Consider the following 21859-nt stretch of genomic DNA (forward strand, 5'->3'; position numbering starts at 1 on the left):
TTCAAGTGGGCAAGGATTAAAAATTTCCCTTCTACTGTTCAAGTAGATGCCTGGGTGCTGAGAGCTCTTCAATGCTGCTCTTTTCTCAGTCAGGCACAATCTGCACACTTCCTGCTGCTATTGAAGTACTCTGTATGTATGTGTGTGTGTACTCTTTTTCAGTGTGGAACAAAAAAAAAACAAAAAAACAAATGAATTTTAAAAAAACTTCAAATTTTTCCAACAATTTTTTTCCATTTATTTTTAATGTTTCAGCATTTAATAAATCTACATGGATGTACATATGTGTGTATATTCGTCTGAATATGACTGTATATATGACACCATCTCTCTTTCTTTCTTTCTCTCTCTCTCTCTCTCTCTCTCTCTCTTTATATATATATATATATATGGTTAATGTTGGAGTAATGGAGGACAGTACTGGCAATGTATAATGAGAAATAGACAAGAGAAAGGGGAGTGGATAGACATGGAATGGATTATTGTTAAGTGGTGGTGATGGATGTCAATAAAGAGTGACTTGTTGCAGAGTGAGTGATGACTGGCAATACAGGAGGGTGATGGGGAAGTGTATATAGATATATTTGGTTAACCAAATACATAACAAATACTGTGAAAGTGACCGTGCTTTACCAGTGAGCTACCTGGTATAAACCATTCATTTTATTATCTAATATCTAATAATATATATTTACATATGTGTGTGTGTGTGTGTGTGCATGTGCACATGAACAGGCATGTACATATGCAGATTCTTCCCCTTACACAATAAGACATTCACACTGTTATAAAACTAAGAACACTTAATTCGGTATTTATGGCCTGATAACAGAACTTAGTTTATATACAGGACAGAAGACAATACAGGCTGTGTCCTTCAAAGTTAGATTAGACAGTGAAAATGTGTGTTTGCATACAAGAAGATGTGTTGATGTGTGTGTTAAAAGAACACAAAGCAAGTGTTTGTAGACAATAGGTAATTGCCTGAGTTTGGAGATGTTTCAGGGGTGGGGTAGGGTTATTTCTTGATGGAAACTATATGTTTATGTGACAGGCAGATGTCAACTGTTTCCTGAACCCCCTTCTCAGTACTGGACAAGTTACAATGTTACTCTAAGTCATTTTGGAGTTATTAGTGCTAACTGGGCCATAGGTATAAATCTGAGAATACTCAAGTTTGGAAACAAGCCTGTATCTTCATTAGACAATATGCTGAGATGACAGGAGTTTATCAGTATTAAATGGTTTAGAAACTGACCTAAAACGATCTTATCTTAATATTAAAAGCACATAAGTGTTAGTCTAAGAAGCTAATTGCTAGACATTGAGAAAGTAACCATTAGGTACAGCAAAGTTTGATATAATATTAAACTGTTTAGATTTGGTTGAGACATTCCAATATCCATATTATAAAATTCAGTTGAACCAACATAACAGACAAACTTAGAGATGGTCTAAAATGATGATAACAGGTTTTAAAAGATGGTTTAGTTGATGGTCTATTGCTGATGGTTATCTATGAGAACATTTATTGAATTAGACAGTCTAACTGTTGACTTGGAGTTACCTCATCTTGGTAAAAAGAATTTTGTGGCATGAACTAAGATATTTTGGTATGTAAACTTACATTTATTCATCTCTGTATCTCACCTCCTCCTCACCACAATTTGTCTCACTCAAAACCTTTCTCTTTCCCATTTTAATTCTTGTATAACAAGGATTTGCATGGAGTCTCTTCATATTAATATACTTCCCCATCACCTTCCTGTATTGCCAGTCATCACTCATTCTACCATAGATCACTCTTTATTGTGGCATCTATCATCACCTCTTACAATAATCCATTTCCAAGCCTATCCACTCCCCCCTCTCTCTCTCTCCTCTATTTCTCATTATACCCTACAATTACTCCACCATTTTCCATTTTACTTTCTTCTTCTAACAACCTGTTACCCAAATCATCCTCTTTCTCCTGCCATTGCACCTCTAGCTTCCTTTTCTTTTTCAATTGACTTCATTTCCTGCTTTCATCCTCTTCTCTCTACTCTTTTACCCTTTTACTTGTTTCAGTCATTTGACTGCAGCCATGCTGGAGCACCGCCTTTAATCGAGCAACTCAATCCCAGGACTTATTCTTTTGTAAGCCCAGTACTTATTCTATCGGTCTCTTTTGCCGAACCGCTAAGTAACAGGGACATAAACACACCAGCATCGGTTGTCAAGCAATGCTAGGGGGACAAACACAGATGCACAAACACACACACGCATATATATATATACGACGGGCTTCTTTCAGTTTCCGTCTACCAAATCCACTCACAAGGCTTTGGTTGGCCCGAGACTATAGTAGAAGACACTTGCCCAAGGTGCCATGCAGTGGGACTGAACCTGGAACCATGTGGTTGGTAAACAAGCTACTTACCACAAAACAGAATGACCATAGAGGAGTGAGGACTTGGTCCTACAATGAAAGGGACCCAGTGCATTTTGTAAAGTGGCTGGCAAACAAGCAGAGAAAGTGCTCCATGTTATGATGGCACTTGATAAAGGCATCATCCTAAAATGGTACATAAAATCTGGAGACTGTAAAGCTCTGTTTATCACACATTCAATATTCAAACATGTATCTTTTACCTCTTATTGGTTTCAACCAGAGGCTGAGACCATACTGGAGCACCACCTTTCACTGTGATTAGGTTTCTTTTCTGTACTATTTCTGGTGAAGCAGTGAGTTAGATGTAACTGCTCTTCTTTGTGTTTCATGCTGTGATGTGGATTCATTTGGTATCTCTGATAAGAATTTGTCCAGATGCTCTTTGAAGACCTCTACACCTATGCCTTGAAAATATCTAAGGTTGTTTAGCAAAATGTGGAGTAGTTGTGGACCCTTAAAACCCAAGCTGTTACTGTACTGAGTCCTTATTCTAGATGGAGAAGATGAGATATTTGGCACTATGCAGTGCTGTCCAGTTTCGTAGTTGGTATAGCTTTCAGTTCCAAAGCTGAGAGCAAAACCTTCCAAGATCTTATATATATATATATATATATATATATCATTGCATATCTTTGATGCCTTCTCTATAGATAAATAAACTAATGTAGTAATTATTTTCTCTTTCTTCACGTTCTTCAACTTGTTAATGAAATTTATTTCTGTAATTATGAAACTGTGTATTCTTTTTATAGCGGTTAAAAGAACATGAATTTATTTATCTTCAACATACATGCACATATAAAATGTCCATTAGGGTTTCAGTGTATATATTTCTCACTAAAGCCGGAGTCAGGATTTATGTATAACGATAACACTTATAAGTAAGTTATAAGTAATGTGTTTATCAATATAGACTCCTACTTCAAAAATGAAATATATTTATTATCTATTTCCAAATAGGAAACATATAAATAAAATAAAAACCATTACGAAAGTGGTGGTACGCAAAAAGTAACCAAACTGACTATAAAACAAATGACTGAGAATGAAAGTTCTCCATAAGAGTAGAAGGTATCCTTTTTCTGGTTCTGAATGATCTCAGAATCCATTCAGCTACTCACCTGTACAGTGTTGCCGTCTTGTTAATATGCACATGAAATGTTGCATCGTTACATACATGGATTCCCAGGTCACACACCAACTTTGACTCTGGGATTGCCGTACCCCTTGCTTCTTTGTATTCTAATTGTGGTCTGTTTGCAAGCTGACAGTGGAGTGCTTGAACCTTTTCAGCATTGTGCTGCATGTTTTTTTCCTCAGTCCATTTGTATATTACATTCAGGTTATTTTGAAATTTTAGTATATCATCAGGATCCTTGACCACCTGTGATACTTCTGTATCATCTGCATAGCTGGTGAGAGGGACTGTATGGCTGAGGGCATGTTTAAGAGTGCCACTACAAACAGAACTGGTCCCAGTACAGTTCCTTGAGGGACTCCCCTGAGAATAGATGTCTTCCGAAAGAGAGCACCACTGGCTGCAACTGACGGACTTTTAAAAAGTCATGCAGTCACTCCCCCTATTTCCCAGTGCTACCAGTGATACAATTTTTGGCCTATCATCTCATGATCAACTTTGTCAAAGGCTTTGAGATTTATTTTATGGTTGTAACAAAACAAAATGAAAGCATGTTCTACTAAAAAGAATAGAAAAAAGTAAATGAAATAAGAAGAATAAGGAAAGCAAAATTAAATTAAGAAATGGATTTTGTTTTCTTTCAAAAGTAGATTTGAGAAATCATGGAGGCCTAAAAATCTGTTTAAATAAGTTGATTCATCAACTTCTAAGAAATCTTAATTTTTCCTCTTAGATTGAGATTAAATGCAAGCATTTATATTTCTTGGCTGTGGCTTGAGTGGACATCATTAATTAGGATGGGTGGGCAACCATAAAATCACTTGACCCTAAATTACGTGAAAAAGTTTCAAGTTTTTAGACATTCAACTATACATTTGGATTCAAATTACTTGTAAATTCATGAACGGTTGAAATTACTACATTTAAGGCTTTTCAACACTCACCTGAAAGGGATGTTTTGCTTGAGTGTTTCAGCAATACCATCACTGTACTTTATCACAGCATCTTCAGAACCTGTATGTTTCAGCCCCTGAAAGAATTAAGAACATACAGTGGACTTTTTTAAAATTTTGATTTCTAATATAGGCACAGGAGACAAGAAGAGATGAAGAAAAAGTGAAAGAGAGTAAAAAAAGAACAGAGAGATATTAGAAAATCTTGATCAACTTTTACAAACTTTGGAAAATCAAAGATATCATACAAGAGAAACCTGATCAACTTGAGGACTAGGAATTGAAACAGAGTTTTTTTTTTGTTTTTATTTGTGTGAACCTCTGACAATTTCTGGTTCCAAGAGAGGAGAGATGATTACTTTACCATACACTAACAGCAGGCTCTTCAACCAAAAGATTCCAGACTGGAAACGTGTGAGTCTTGTATTGCCGATGCAATTTCAGAGTTTGAAGACTTTGATTTCTCTAGCAGGAAAGATACCAAAGTCTTGTATCAGACAGTACCATAAAAAAAAGAATAGTTAGCAGCAGCAGTTATGGTCAAAGACCAAATCTTTCAGACCATTAGGAGTCTCATATCTTGGCAGCACTTTCTCAACAACTGTCATCATTAACAATGACATCAACAACAGATCTGCCAACACCAGAATTGCCTTTGGTGGACTTAGCCAGTGTCTGAGCATGGAAGTTATTTGAAACTTCAAACAAAGTTGAAAGTCTATAAAAACCATTGTCCTACTAGCTTTCTGGCTTGCCAATGAGACATAGACTATTTACAAGAAGCATCATGAGATTCCAACTGCCAGCACAAAATGCCGCATATTCATGGCAGGACAAGATCACAGGCAGTGAGGGTCTTTAATTACATATTGTTGCCCAACATCTACACTCTACTTAGTGGAGCCCAGTGGCAATGGTCCAGTTTCATCGTGAGAATGGTTGACATGGGATTTCCAAATCATCTTTTCTCCACTGAGTTGGTAGGGGAGAAAGTTTAGAAGCTGAACAGTGAAAATGCATTAAGTATATTCTTAAACCCTCCACAAAATTACTTCAGCATTAAACCAATCATGAGACAGCTTTCTTCTTGACACATCTCCCTAGCACAGCTTCATAAGGAGAAGTCTGATTGGGTAAGTAGTAAATGAGTTGAGCAGAAGAAAGAGGTGAGAAAGTCCAAAGCAGCTGACACATCCTTCTTTTAATAATTATATTTTGCATGTATGTGTGTGTGTGTGTGTCATGACTCTATACTCATAAGCAAGCAACAGAGTGAAACACATAAACACAACTCAACTACACGTAAGCACTCAACGTGTAAAGCAACCACTAACACTCACAGAGAGAAAGTAAGAGAGAGAGAGAGAGAGAAAGAGAGAGAGAGAGAAAGAGAGAGAGAGAGGGAAAGAGAGAGATTTATATAAAGTCAACAAGTGTAGAAAATTATGGACTAATTTAAGTGTAAACAGTTAAGTAATTTAAAGTAGTGATTCAATCTGTGAAGAAATCATGAATTATTTCTTTGTTTGCAATGTATTTCTTGAATAACGAGTTGAATTTTATATATTTAGTGAAATAAATTTATTATAGTAAAAAATAGCTTCTGGGAATGAAAAACAAATTACTTTGCAACCAACGAAGCGCCAGTTATATAAAAACTTTTGACTTTTTGTAATGATATTTTTCCTATTTACCCACAAAAATGACAAGGTAAACTTACTTTTCCCATTCAGTAGTATTTGCTTGGGAACCAGTAAAGGACTTTTACTTTTATTATTTCTAATGAACTCTCCTAAGCAAAAAAAATTACCCAAATTATTATTGCTAGAACAATCCTACCTTCATTTGTTTAAAATTATTAATGCCATTGCAATTATTTATTGCTGATATTCATCAATGGAATAATCTACTTTATTTTACTTCATTCAAACTTAGATGCATTTTCTCCCAATGCATTATGTCCAGTCCACAGACATAAGCACACCGTTTCCAAGACTAGGCATTACAGTGAACATTTCAAGACATTGATCTAAACTGAGTTATGTTCTTTGTTTCCTTTTTCTTATCCAACCACAATCCTCTTACAATCAAAAAAAAAAAAAAGATTAATAATTCATATGTTTGACATTAAGAAGAAAATGAAGGCTGCTAAATGATGGAAACTTACACACTACAAAGAATTCTCTTGCACAGGTGCTTCACTCACAACAAACTATTTCTTTGTCATTTGGAAAAATATAGGAAAAAAAAACTTAAAAGCAAAAAACATTAAATGACAAAGAACAGGTTGTGACAAGCGATTATATATATTTTATTTTATTTCTTATTTCATCTAGTTTCAGCTCACGAGCTGTGGCCATGCTGGGGCACCGCCATTCGGTGTTGCTACATGATTTTACTTCACAAATGCTTTTTAGCAATTGACATTTGGTGCATGAGAGAGTTTGAAGCAGCTACCCTCATCTGCACCTCCTGCCGTGAAGTTGGTTCATCTGGGACACCTGACAGGAAGAGATCCAGTTTTATTTTAAAGACATCTGCATCCACCCCATGCAGGTCTCTCAGGTCTTTGCTTTTTTTCTTTTTTGCATATAAATATAAAGAATAAATAAATTTAAAAAATAAAATAAATGAGCAACAGGAATGATGGGTGTGAAATTAAGGTATTAGACTATTGATTACTCAATCAACATTGACAGTATCTTGTATTTTGAGCAAAGGATATAACTCAGTTTGCATCAAGCTACTTGGCTGACAAACAGGTTTAATCTATATCATTTGATTGGCAACGGTAAGAAGAACATTCTAGTATAAAATGATTGGGCAAATAATGTTCAAACTTCCAAGTTCTATTCAATCCATCCATGCCAGTTTGGAAAATTAGTTGTAAATAAATATAATATAAAGACAAACCAATCATCAGAAGAGAGGATTAGAGTAATCTTCAATCACACATTGTTACCTAGAGGAATGATGGTAGCTACAAATATTGGATCAGTGTTGCAAACAAAAATGCAGAGGTGAAAAGGAATATTAAACAGAAGAAATCTAGTAAGAGAGCAAAATAAGACAAAGTGGAGGAAGAGAGAGAGAGAGAGAGAGAGAGGAGGGAAATAAAGGAAACAAGAGAGAGAGTGGATTAAAGAGAAGAGAAATAAGTGATATGAAATTAACTTTGAGTCAAGACTAAATCTGTTTTCTTCCAACATGCAATTCCAAAACTTTTTAACATTTCCTTTGTCCAGTCAACAAATGAAATAGCCCAAACAATTTGACAGGTTTTCAAATACTTTTTCTCTTATTTTCTTTTGTTTTTGAAGCTTCTTTTCACTTTTATTGTTCATAATTTGCCTCTCCACTCCCTTCTCTCAACATTTTGCTTTCTTATTTTCTTTTATCAATTATATTCTCCTTATCTCTCATTTAGTGTTAATGACACGATGGTTTTAATATTGCAGTTCAATTTAAGCAAAGAGTTAACAGAAATGGCAGACTGGTGTGTGCTAGATGCCTTATAGCATCTCTTCTGCATTCTGGGTCAACTCCCCTCTTAATCTCTCCAGGTTAATCAAATAAAACAAGCAAGCTACAGGAAATATACTACAATATAAAGAGAATCAATTCAATAGACTATACTCCCTCCATTGTACCTAGTTAAAAAAATCAATAATGCAGCTAAACTTACTCTCCTTGATTGCACCAAGTGAAGATGGTGAAAAATAATGATAGGAAAGAAAAAAATAATAAAAGAAAAAAAGGAGGAAAAAAAAATACTGAATTCTATTAGGAGTAGGTCAATTCTCTGAGGATTTATTTATAGATTTTTACAAATTAATGGTGCAACCAAAAAAGATGAAAGGCTTATTGGACCAGTTCTGAAGCCAATTCATAACAATTTTTATAAATGGACGAAGTGTTGATATTGGTAGTTAAGGGAGAAATGAGAGTGAGTCTATCATCTGCCCGTTAATAGACCAAAAAGAAGGCATTTTTCAACTGATGCTTGGATGGGTGCATGATGAATAAATAACACATTTTTTTCAATAATTCATTTTAAACACAAAAAGTAAAAATATATTTCATTCAAGCAAATGATAATAACAATAACACTAATAATAATAACAATAATAATAATAATAATAATAATAATAATAATACTAAAAAGATGGGCTACAGCAAATATTCTGTTCAATACCACAGATTTTTTTTGTCAGTTGTTTGACCATAACCAGTTGAGCATGTCCCTTAATGGCTGACAATATGTGCATCTCTGATCACAAGCAGAAGTAGTGGGGGAACATCATAACCATGTGTTGAGAAGAATTCTTTGGGGTTTGGATAATTCACTTCTGGAAACATGAGTGTTTCATTCAACATCCTTAAACAACCCTTATTCAGGAACCTTTTGAGTGGGATGGGTTACTCACCCTGAAGAAAATTCTAACTGGACCCCCACCTGCAAGGTCATGCGTTATCCTGATATGAGATAACCATATGTCACGCATATATGTGATGTATGTGCCGCCTGGTGTACCCTTATCAGATGGATAGTCATGGTGGGTATACTGGGTGTCATATATTTGTACCCCAGTGTCACTTTGATGGCATGCACTGCTCTTGCAATCAATAATAATGATAATGTTTTCAAAATTTGGCACTGTTTTCAAGGGGAAGAGATCATCGATTGTTTCAACCCCCAGTACTCAACTGATACTTATTTTAACACCCCCAAAGGAATGAAGGGCAAAGTCAAGCTTTGCAGAATTTGGCCTCATAACGTAGAGACAGATGAATAAGAAACAAAAATTGAATGAGATAATAAGCATACAAAGAATATAAATAAATGGTAATGACAGGAACTTCAACTTATGTCAATCAAGGAACTGCAAGGATCCAGGACCACTATGACCATCAAAAAATTTGTTAAGTCCAACACAAACTTGATTTTAAATAGTTTAAAAGATGAAGAAAGTTCATTCAGCAAGACAGTATTTTCTTCACTTTCGAGATTCCCATCACTAAAAGCACCAAACAGCATTGTCAACCATAAGAGGGTGTAATTTTCTCTTCTTAAAATTCTATGAAAACTTTTGAACCCATGGCCATAGGGAGGTTCAGGCAGTTTGTAGGGTTAAGCGTCTCACTTCCTAACTAAATAGTTTTAGGTTGGGTCCTATTCTGTGGAATCTTGAACCAGTGTCTTGCACTATAGCCCCAGGCAATTCAAAGACTTACGAGAGGATTTGGGCAGTGGAAACTGGTGAGTGTGTGTGTGTGTGTGTGTATGCATGTGTGTGTGTGTGTGTGTGTGTGTGTGTAATTAATGAGAGAGAGACAGAAAATGGAAGATATGAGAATCTTTATTGATCACTACAACTGCTTCGACCCATCAAGCATCCATGATCCCTCGCAGGTGGGATATTGCACAACCTCAGTGTAGATGTGTCTCCACGGGTGATTTCAAGAGGTATCTCATTAAAATAAACAGAATTTATTTATCTTCCAGCTTCCGTTCCTCATTAATCAAATGCCCAACAAACACACTAAGCCAATGAATGTGCTTTGCCTGCAAACTATCAGGTATAAACCATATGATTAATTAACTACTACTACACACACACACACCTGTGTCTATATGTGTATGTGTGTGTGAGTGTGTGTGTGCGCGCGCGTGCGTGCGTGCTTGTGTGGTTTTGTCTCAATATAGCATAATAGTTGTAAGTAAGGGTCGCTGTCATACAAATGGTGACACCTGTTTCTAAACTTCAGTGAAAACATGTCCAGCCATGGGGAAATATTAGTCGGCTTAGAATCAGGTTAGGGTTGATGACAAGGAGAGTATTGAGCTGTAGAAGATCTGCTGTGAATGAATTCCATCTGACCCATGCAAGCAGGGAAAAGAAGACATCAATATGAAATGAAGTGAATTTGAACAAGTGTTTCAGTATAATGTCCTTAACCCTTTGATTACCAACCCGGCCGAAACCGCCTCTGGCTCTCTAGTACAAATGTCTTGTTTTCTTAAGTTTTGAATTAAAATCTTCCACTAAACCCTAGTCACAATTTATGTTATTAACACTAGCTTAATGGTAACTAAGTTATTTTACTAAATTCTTTGTTATATTTAAAATAATTGAAAGAAACACAGAGCATCTCAAAATAAATACGGTAATGAAAGGGTTAATCAACAAACATTATTGTGAAAGTGTTGTCCATGGAGAACATTGGTCCCCTTTAAGAAATTATCAAATTATAAGTGATTGAAGCAAAGCATACATATAAAATTGTTTTAACCAAAACATCAATAACATGGCCCACTTTAGCAGCTTTGTGACACAACACATTGCAATGTAAAATAGAATGCAAATCAAAGAGATAATAATCTTTATATAAATAGAAAGATAAATAGCCTGCAATTTTGATTTTAATCTGGACACCTCAGCTATATCACAGCCTATCATTTACAGAGTTCCATCTGTGCTCTAACTCACCATTAATTTCCAGTTTCTGTTTATCTGAAGAAATAACCAAAGATTGAGATCTTCCTTTTTGTTTTGCTTTTCAGGGCTAAATTTTCACAAATTCTCCAATGTACATATCTTCATCAACACCTTGACTAAAAATGCAAAAACTGCAACACAATCGTAATGCCAGTACTTTCATCAGTGGCAATGGTATTTTCTGTTACAAGTCGAAGATATTTCTATGCTCTGCAATGGTTTATGTGAAAATAAAAATCTGTGAAGCCTTATTTGTGCACTTTTTACCAAATTGCCTTCTAAAAAGGCTTTGCTGAAATAGTTATTTTATTTGTAGCTATGTAACTTGCCTTGACTGCAGCATCTCTATGTTTATGCAGGCTTTTAAAAACTGACTGCAGCATTTCTATAAGTGCATAGTTTAACAATGTTTTCTTGATGAGAGTCATAGAGTTGCTGTACATTATTCTCTTTAGCAACAGAAATATTTTGTTTATGAGTCAACGACTATTGAAAAGGTTGCAAGACGCAATGAAAATAAATAAGCGCAGGAGTGGCTGTGTGGTAAGTAGCTTGCTTACCAACCACATGGTTCCAGGTTCAGTCCCACTGCATGTCACCTTGGGCAAGTGTCTTCTCCTATAGCCTTGGGCTGACCAAAGCCTTGTGAGTGGATTTGGTAGAAGGAAACTGAAAGAAGCCCGTCGTATATATGTATATATGCGTGTGCGTGTGTGTCTGTGTATGTTGAGTTTTACACCAGGTTATTAGTCGCACAATGCCTAAATGAAATATATATATATATATACATATATGTATGTCTGTGTGTGTATTTGTGTGTATGTGTGTATATGCATGCGAGTGTGTGTGCATGTGTGTGTGTGCATGCAAGTGTGTGTGTGTATATATATAGGCAATTGAAAGCATATGGTAGTGCTCAAATGTTAAGAGAAGCCAGGCTTATAATATTTCTGTGTGACTGGGTTACATAGCCAAAACTTTTTGCATATTCTATCTGCAAATTATGAATATTACGGCTATTATGCAACTCTGAGTTTCCTGAAACAGCTGCCAGGTTTAGAAATAATGTATTCATTTCTTAGTATTCTGTATTTTTTATGCTATATATATATATATATATATATCATCATCATCATCATTTAACATCTATTGTCCATGGGTTTGATGGTTTCACTAGGGCTGACAACCTGGAAGGCTACACCAGTCTCCAGTCAGATTTGGCATGGTTTCTATGGCTGGATGCACTTCCTAATGCCAACCACTCTGAGAGTGTAATGGGTGCTTTTATGTGCCACTGGAATGGCTGCCATTTGCATAACACTGGTATCTACCATGACTGCAATTTTACTTGGCTTGCTGGGTATGATGGAAAATGTCTCAAGCATGACATTATGTCAAAGGTCCCGGTCATTGCCTCCATGAAGTCTAACACTCGAAAGGTGCTTTTCACATGCCACTTTTCCTCCATAAGGCCCAATCCTTGAAAGGTGATTTTTATGTGTCACTAGCACAGGTGCCAGTTATGTGGCACTAGCATCAGCCATGACTACGATTTCACTTGGCTTCACTGGTTTTCTTAAACACAGCATATCACCAAAGGTCTCAGTCATCAGTCATTGTCTCTGTGAGCTCTAAAGTTCAAAGATCATACTTCATCACCTCATCCCATGTCTTCCTGGGTCTACCTCTACCACAGGTTCCCTCCACAATTAGAGATTGGCACTTCTTTACACAGCTGTCCTTGTCCATATGCATTATATGACCAGGAGCCAGTACCTGGTATTGAATCAGGGCATTTATTATTATTATTATTATTATTATTATTATTATTATTATTATATGAAAACTCACAGCTTATTTTGCTGGGTATGATGGAAAGTGTCAGCTGTCCACGGCCAGCAGATTAAGGTGAAACTTGCTTAGTAGTCATGCTTCAAGAACCCTGCAAAGAATTTTTGCAGTTCCAAGTAATGCTGTATTACTATTATTGTTATCATTATTATTATTACTATACTTCCAGCTGGAAGGCTAGAACATTGATGGAAACTTGACAGGTATTCTTGTTATCAAAACTACTGTTTCCATTGATATTATTGTTTAAAAGAATTAAATAATATTTAGGGATTGAGCTCAAATATTAGCATTTGCAAAATGTTTACATGTTCACAAGCAAAAAATGGCATGGAGGGGTGTAACTTTCTAACACAAAACAAACCAATTTCTGGCAGTAGGAAAAGTCACAGAAATGAATTTTCACTGACAGACCAAACAATTTGGAGGACAAAATTAATAATGAATCCAAAAGCATCACAGACCCTAAGGACAGCAACAAAATTAACCACAAAGAACAAAGAAGTAATACGACAGAGAAAAGTGACACAATAGAGAACTCACAATCACTTGGTAGTCGAATAGACAACAAAAAAATGTAACTGCCAACTCCCCAAACAGAAATAATGCGGAAAATACTATAACTGATATCAACACAGAAAATAACAACTTCAACAACACGAAGCAGAGAAGCATAACAGAATGAATAGCAACAACAAAAACATTGATGAGAACACAATCAATTCCAACGTTAACACCAGCAATAGAGAGGCAGGTGTATTTGGAAGTAACAATAGCAGTAACAACATGAACAATTCCACCACCACCACCATCAAGAGTGAGAGTGGAACAAGTATTTTGGCAGCAGCAGCAGCTGTGAAATGCCAATAAAAGTACTATGAGACAGACATCTCCAACAAAAAGGAGATGTTAGCCCAGGCCCACAAACCCATAAAAAAGAGTAAAAACCTGGGTTAACCTTGCAATCCCAGCCAAAGTGGAGGCAGAAATTGAGAGGACAGTAAAGTATAGGTGCATCTCGGTGCAGTCTCAGAGAGCAGAACAACCCTCCCACCTTCAAGTGGAGATGGCACTGAGATCAATCAGAGAGGATGTCGAATTTATTCTAAGGGTTCTGTCCTTTTTAAAACAGAAAAGCTGGTCATGAAGCATTCGGTGGGACCACATAAAACTGAGCAGCGCATAATGTACCCATTCTACATAGGCAGAAAAATAATAAAAGTTTGAGTCCCCAGAATAACACCAGGTATCATCATATGGTGGCTCGTGGGATGCATGATCATGGAAGGCAGCAACACCATTCTCTTATAAGTCCAACAGATGCAAAGAGAAGTCCGGGCTGGGATGGATTTGGAAATGCTAATCCAAATAAAACCACAAGACTTGGAGAACATCTCAGATCATGTCCCTCTCAAGGATGGGATGAAATTACCCTTAATCACCAAAGGCAGAAGATCTCATTGCTTTGCTTGTGGAGAAAGCAAGACACCTACAAGAATCTTGTCTTAAGCAAATAAGTACAGGGGTCCAAAGACCTCCATTGACACCAACACCAAGGCTGGGAAAACAAAAAACAACACCAACTGTAGAAAGATCACAACAACAGGGAAAGCAGCAAAAATAGCAACGGCACCAACAGGAAAACCGTTGGAGAGGTCAACCACAAAAACCAACACCTCACAACCAAGCTCAACAACTTCCTCTCTCACAAACATACAAAAGATACACATACAAACACAAATTCACTTCCCACAGAGAGGAGGTTGCAACAGATACTGGTTCTACCACATTGAAAAGTGATGATGAGGGGGAAGAGAGTAAATCCAAAAAACTACAGGCACACATTCCCACAACAAATGCAGACACTCAGACAACTGCTGCAGAAAAAAATCTCAAAAGGAAACTCACACCACAAACGCAACAAGAACAGCAAAAAACAACAGAGGCAGCTAACTTTGTGATAGTAAGGAAGGCCAACAAAGAACTGATGGCCCTCATATTGCGAAGGGAAGACACTGAAAAAGGTGGGGGAAATCTTGGATTTAATGATGGTAAGGATGGATTTAGACACTCTGCAAACAATGAGGGATGCCTTTCCACATGATGTATGGATTTCTCAAGTAAATGACAATGCAAGGCTTCTACAAGGGTTCTCAAAGAAGCTGACCAACAGTATTGTGAGGCACTAGATAGAAGAACCGATTAAGTTACTTGGGGACTGGTTCAGTCCAGACCTTTTCCAAGTGGACAAGAACTGGGGTAGGTGACAAACTGGGTGACCAGTCTCACCCAGAAATGGGCTAAGAGGAAGCAGTCTCTGAAAGGTCAGGCAGAGGTGGCGAATGTGTACATTACATCCATCATATACTACCGCCTGACTGTCATATCAATTAACACCACCAACAAATTTATCCAAACCTCATCTCTCCTTTATAAAGATATACTGGCAATGTATTTAGTGACAATAAATCAATATTCTTCTAAATGAGGGAACAGGCAAAGCTGAATGAGTAAAATACCAAGATTAAATATATTGAAAATAGGTTAGTACCCAAGACTTTTGAGTTCAAATCCTACTAGAATTTGCTTCATTTTTCATCATTCCTGAATCAACTAACCAAGTATCACTAATTGGAGTCAATCACAGGAGTCGATCCAATTTACTATCCCCACCCCACCACCTCCAAATGCCAGTCAAATCAAAAGAAATCAATTTTCATGTAAATAAGGAAATGTTCTACAGGAATATCATGTAGATATTGGGATGTTGCAGGGAAAAATACAGGATTAAATTTATCTAAAATGTAAAAAGGAAGCATAATAAATAGGACTACAATCTATCAATAATAAACAACTTAATTTTTTAAAAATAATTTTCCAATAATAAAATTACTTAATTTAAAAAAGAAAAAAAAAATCCTCATAAATTATGATTTATTAACCTTCATAGTTTTCTAATTCCAAATGGGTTCTAATCACATAAAAACAATTATAAAAGCTCAGGTAATCCTCAGCTATTTCCTAGGGAAAACACTCCTAAAACAGATTATGTTCTTGTATTTGGTATAAAGGAGTTGCATGGTATACTCTTTATCAAGTATCTATATATTTATATGCACATCATCACCACTACTACTATGGCCATCACCAAAATAAGCCTCACTCTTAGTATTTATTCTGCAATGCTTTCAGTTTTCCCCGATTTCTTTTTACTTAGTTTTGCTTTTTTTTTTTGTTTTGTTTTTGTTTCCTATTTTAAATGAAAAATACTTTCAGATATTAATAATTGAGAAAAAGCTGGTTCTATTGTTGCCGTTGGTTTGTTAGTGTTGCTTCTTCTAATTTTTACCTCATTTATTTATTGATGCGCTCTTTGGTAATTCAATAATGGAAACAGCAACAGATATCTGTCCAGCATCAGAGCATGCTTGACTAGAATATCAAGTGGAAGAAGGTTATGTTATTTTGCAGAAAAATAAAGAAAAAGAACAATAAAACAATCGTCTCAAAGTTAAGATCGCTATTCTGAACAGTCGAAATTTACTTTTATTTGCACACACATGGAGACAGAATTATACGTACATAGATGTATGTATATGCATACGAACACACACACACACAAATAATTTGTATTTCTCTGGCAAAGAATAATGGTATTTAGTGCATGTCTCTACACTTTTAACGTTTAAATAGAATAGGAAAAATATATAAGATTTTTCTAATGTGCAGTAAGTACTGCCAAAATTCCAATGCTGGAATCTTCTTTTATTATTAATTACAAACTCCTTTACTGAAGTAATTTAAAGATTAAAAAAAATAATAAAACTTTTCCTATACACCCATATACATGCACAGCTCACAGTTGTTACCAACCTGGAAACATTCAGAACAACAAAACAGATGTTAACATTATGATAATGAGGTAAAATTTCATTGAGTAAACTAGAATTAAGATTATAAAGTTCAATTAAAATAATCACTGCAAAGAAGCTGCACTAATGAAAAAGATTTGTGAAAACTTAAGAGTGGTGGAGGGTGTGCAATATAGAGGCTATAAAAATACTAGGAATAAGCTAGACGGAGAAGTTGGGAGAATACAGGGGAGTGAAATATATGAGGAAAGAAGAAAAAAAAGAAAGAAGAGAAAGAAAGATATGTAAGACAAGAAATATTGAAATAAATGCTTGCAAGAGAATGAAAAATTGTTCAGTAGAAATAAAAACAAAAAAAAAGTTTTTTATGATACAATAACTCACCCCCTACCAAGGAACTTATGATGGTCTCCTATGCTTATTTGATCTAAGATACCAGCTGTTTCAATGCCCAGCAGATGGTTACAGATTATTCAAACAAAATTAACAAAAGTAATGAGTTTGAGAATTTGAGACTAGTGAATGAAAAAAAAAAAAAAAAAAATGGAAGAAAAGAGTTTTTAGCGGTGACCTACATTTTCAGAGTTATTTCTTTCAGACTGCAACAATGAAACTAAGTTCAATTAACAAATCAGTTTTGCTGCTAACTCATATAGTGAAGGGTTTTTTTTAAAACAAATAACAAAATGCAGGCCTCATGCTTAGCAAAAGACCATTTACTCAGGTCGTAACTTTCTATTCTCACCCACTTTTCAACTCTCTCTCTCTCTCTCCACCCTCACCATTTCAAGTGGAAGTTTGACAAACTTAATGACCAAATAGGAAAATGTCTGTCCTCAGTCCTTTTAGTTGCATCCACTAAACAGAACATCTTCTGCCCTCACCAAACAGAAGAAAACTGCTGCTGCTACCTGACCAAAGAAGGTGGTAGAAAAATATTTATAGACCTGGATGATAGCCACATCAGACCTGCATGAAACAGCAGCTGTTTGACAGTAATTCTCAGACACTGGACTGAGTGGATGTTGAATGACTTTGATTGCTCTTTATATGTCATTCAGGACTGGCTGATGACACTTCCAGACCTAAAAAATATATCTGGCTTCACTAGCACTGCCAGGAGAGAGTTTTCTGAAAGTCTGACAGACACTTAATTCTTGTGAATACTCAGCGTCTCCATGAACATGTTCTCTTTCTCTTCCCAACCACTAGACCTCCTCTATAGAATGCTATTCTGCAACTTACATTAGTTGCATTGCCCAAATGGTGGAGGGGTGTGAGTACACAACAACATTTTAGATGTCAGACACCCAGACTTGAACTCTGCGTCACCCAATAATACTGACCTCCAACATATGTATTAGCCAGACACTTTCTGAGTAAACTTTCAAGTCAATTACATTCACCCCAATATTTGACTGGTACTATTTTATTTATCCCTGAGAGAGAAAAGAAAAAGCTAAGTTAACTCCAGCAGGATTTGAACTTAGAATGCGAAGGTATGAATGCCAGTCATCCATAGCAGAAACTATTTTATGCATTATAGTATGAAAAACACCTCTTTGATACATGTCATTCTGAAAATACATGCATTAATATGTAAATGTTAATAACCTGCTTCTTCATGCTAGATTTTAAAAAAGTAGCAATTGTAGATGAAGCCATAACTCAGATATATTATTTGGTTTACAATCAAAGATTAAAATTATAATTTCCAATATCATAATTATTTCTAACTCTTGCAATAACTTTCAAGGATTTATTAAAAATTATTATCAGAGACAGACAATTTAGAATGATTTATATCAAATGGTGTATATATCATAATAGATTACATGTTTTATGGCTACATTTTTTATGGCTACCTTTCACATTTATTGAAGGAGGGGGTTTATAAATTATTTAAGTAAGTTTCTGCAAGTTTACAATATTTTACACATTTCTTAACATTCAAAACAAAAATCTTGTCATTTTAACAGACATTCACACAAGCATAGATACAATTTGAGATATTTCAAAATCAATATATAAAGATAGATGCAACAACACTTCATATTAACATAGAAAACTACTTGCTTAACAAACATGTGACTAGCAGTATATCAGCATCTCACAAGAGTGATGCAAATGTACATACAAACCCCAAACATACAATCAAATGGAACATGTCTAGAACCATACACATGCAGGCATACATCACTTGTGTATAAATATGAACACAAAGGGAAAATTGCATGTCAAACAAAGCAACTAACTGCTATGTTGGCTTTGGACCAAACCTATATAATTAGTTTATCACTGTTATTGAACTAACAGAAAATAAGCTATTACAGAAACTGTTTATGTGTCTGAGAGAATTTTTAAATAGTTTTAGCATTCTAAAGCAATGAAAGATATTACAAACCAATGTGATGGTATTAAATGATGATTTTAGCTCACAGAAAAGGACTTGGTTTTAAAGAGAACCTATTATTCAATGGCCATTATATATACATATTTGGTATATAAGTAACTGCTACCTCCAGGTGGTCATGAAAATTGAGCAAGATTTTGTAGAAAGGAATACAATTGAATCATTAACCATTATTCACAGATGATTTGAACTTAACCAAGCTAGGGATGATACTCATCAATTATTATGTCCTTGCTATCTGTGTTTGTGAGCTGAAGCCATCACAATATTGTGAACTAGGCAGGGTTTAGAACATAGCACTATACAATGCTAACCATCAACTATTTGGCCAATAGCCTAGTACCTTAATTGCTCAGCTCTCAGCAAGATAGACTCACAAAATTCTAGGTGGTAAAGCTCAAATCAAGAAATTTTTTTTGTGGTACTTAAATTAACCACTCAGATTTGTAGGACAATACCTATATAACCTTTTAGGAGACTATGAGCTTACTTTTATGAATACAAAATCATAGAAATAAAGGAAGATACTGTCCTCATCCTCCTAATATCGGCAGCGGGAGGGGGGGGGGCACTGTCGCCACCACCACCACCACCACCACCACCACCACCACCTATATTCTCTCTGATACACTGCTTTGCAATCCTGAACACCTCACACTGTAGAACATAGGCAAATCTCTTGCCCTCTGCTATTCCTTTTGCAATGCCTGATATAATTCTCTGCTTCCACCATTTTCCCAATCTTTCCAGGCCTGTCTCTGTTTTTATAGTGCTGTCTACCTCCTTGTTCCACCATCATGTCACCCTCAGCCTGGCTGGGACTTTGCACCAGCCATACATTTGGTCTGTAACTCTCAGTAGGTTGTCCCATGGGAGCTTCCAACTATCCTCTAAGTCACATGTCCCTGATTCCTCCTCCCTCTTGTGAGAAACCTCTGTTAGAGTATATATATATATATATATTGTTAGCTACTACACACATTTTTTTTTTCTCTCCTTGTTTTTTTCTGTGTATCTTTCTATCAAAGAGTGTAGGCTCGAAATGTAAAAGACTTTTTCTATTCCTGAGCGCTATACTAATACATCTGTTTGTTTGTACACCACCTGCCTTCGTCTTTTGTTTATTTTCGTAAACTTTCCCTTTATATATATATATATATGAATTAAATTAAATGAGACAACAAAGCCAAGGCAGTGTGAAATGTCTAGGACATTTATAAAGAAAAAGTTGTAAGACTACCTTTCTCTTTAGAAATGTCCTAGACATTTCACATTGCCTTGGCTTTGTTGCCTAATTTTACTTAACATACACATGCTCATACATGAGCCATATTAGATTCCTCACTCATATTATTATCAAACCAGGAGTCTAACTGTGGTCCTTCCATAGCACTTACATAGCCTTACCTGCCATCATGGGTCTTCTGGATACCAAAACCTCTCATGTATATATATATATATCTGTTGATTCATCAGAAGTGATAAATTACAGGACTCAATACAAATGTAGAGCATTCTTTAATACAAGTGTAATTGAAAGGCATGAATTTCCAATACTTTGAGTAATTCATTTCTGATTATCAACTCAGATTGCCAGTGATGAATGGAAATGAGTAACCCAGATTACTGGGAATTGGAGGGGGTGTCTGTGTGTGTGTGTGCGTGCATGCGTGTGTGTGTGTGTGTGCATGGAAGTGTTTGAGTCTCTCTAGATAGAGAGGAGGGATAATGTTAAGTGATGTGTGTTAATGGTGGCTAATTACAAATCAAGAAGACAGAAAATAAAAATTTAGGATTAAAACTTCCTATGATAACACTCTAGACATCTTTTGCTTTATTCTGGCCTCAACAAAGCACAGCTTCCTACTATTAGATGACTGAATCAATAAGTAAATTCGCAAGATTGTACAATTATTGATTTAGAAAAATAGAGTAATTTCAAGAATAAATAATTGATATATGCCATCATCATGCAAAAGAACAGCTAAGTTAGAATTTTGACACATTTAAAGCAAAGGAAGGGTTGGAAAAAGTAATTAGAAATACTGAGTTGATATAAAAAAAAAAGTTTTCCCCTCAAGGTTTTAGGGATGTTGTGGCTGTGAACCCCCATCAAGCAACACCACTAAAGTAGCCAATTATGTAAAAATATTTGATTGGACAATTTTAGTATTTTATACCCTATTTTTTTATTGCAGGGTTATAATGCCTTAATATTTAATACTAAGTTTTAGTTATAAGATTTAAGAGAACCTCCATTTATGATAAAGTGTTTGATGAAAGAGGTTTGGTCACTCTACTGAGCAGGGTAACTATGTACCTGTTTATCAAAGATATATTTAATGTTGTTCTAAGTTTATGTTTAAGAAGATATAAAGGAATGTTTGTTTTGAAGTGAATCTTTCAGAAATAAAGTGAACAATAAACTTCAGTATACATTTTATACAAAGCATAGCTAAGTTAGTAGATATTTCCAAACAAAACTTTAGCTTTTGAAGACAATTTGAATAACAGAAGCATCAAACCAATATATTCACTTGCATATAATAATATATAAACTAATATATAATGTCCATCAACTAAATTATTACCTTAGAGAATTGTCACCTCTGTTAGCATATAAGGAGCTCACTGCATACAAAGGATAGAAGCATTTGTAAGAAGTATGATGATGTTTAGTAGAGAGATATGGACACTA

The 21859-nt window shown here is 35.5% G+C and overlaps 1 protein-coding gene across 1 annotated transcript in view; it reads right to left on the reverse strand.

The window, feature by feature from the left end:
- Positions 1-21859, reverse strand: part of LOC115216328 (polycystic kidney disease protein 1-like 1) — a 235489-nt gene that overhangs the window by 170985 nt on the left and 42645 nt on the right. Inside the window, exon 7 of the mRNA XM_029785550.2 lies at positions 4517-4602. Within this exon, the coding sequence (XP_029641410.2) occupies positions 4517-4602 (86 nt within the window). The remainder of the gene's footprint in view (positions 1-4516; positions 4603-21859) is intronic.

Source organism: Octopus sinensis, linkage group LG10, assembly GCF_006345805.1.
Source record: "Octopus sinensis linkage group LG10, ASM634580v1, whole genome shotgun sequence".
Taxonomy (NCBI): Eukaryota; Metazoa; Mollusca; class Cephalopoda; order Octopoda; family Octopodidae; genus Octopus; species Octopus sinensis.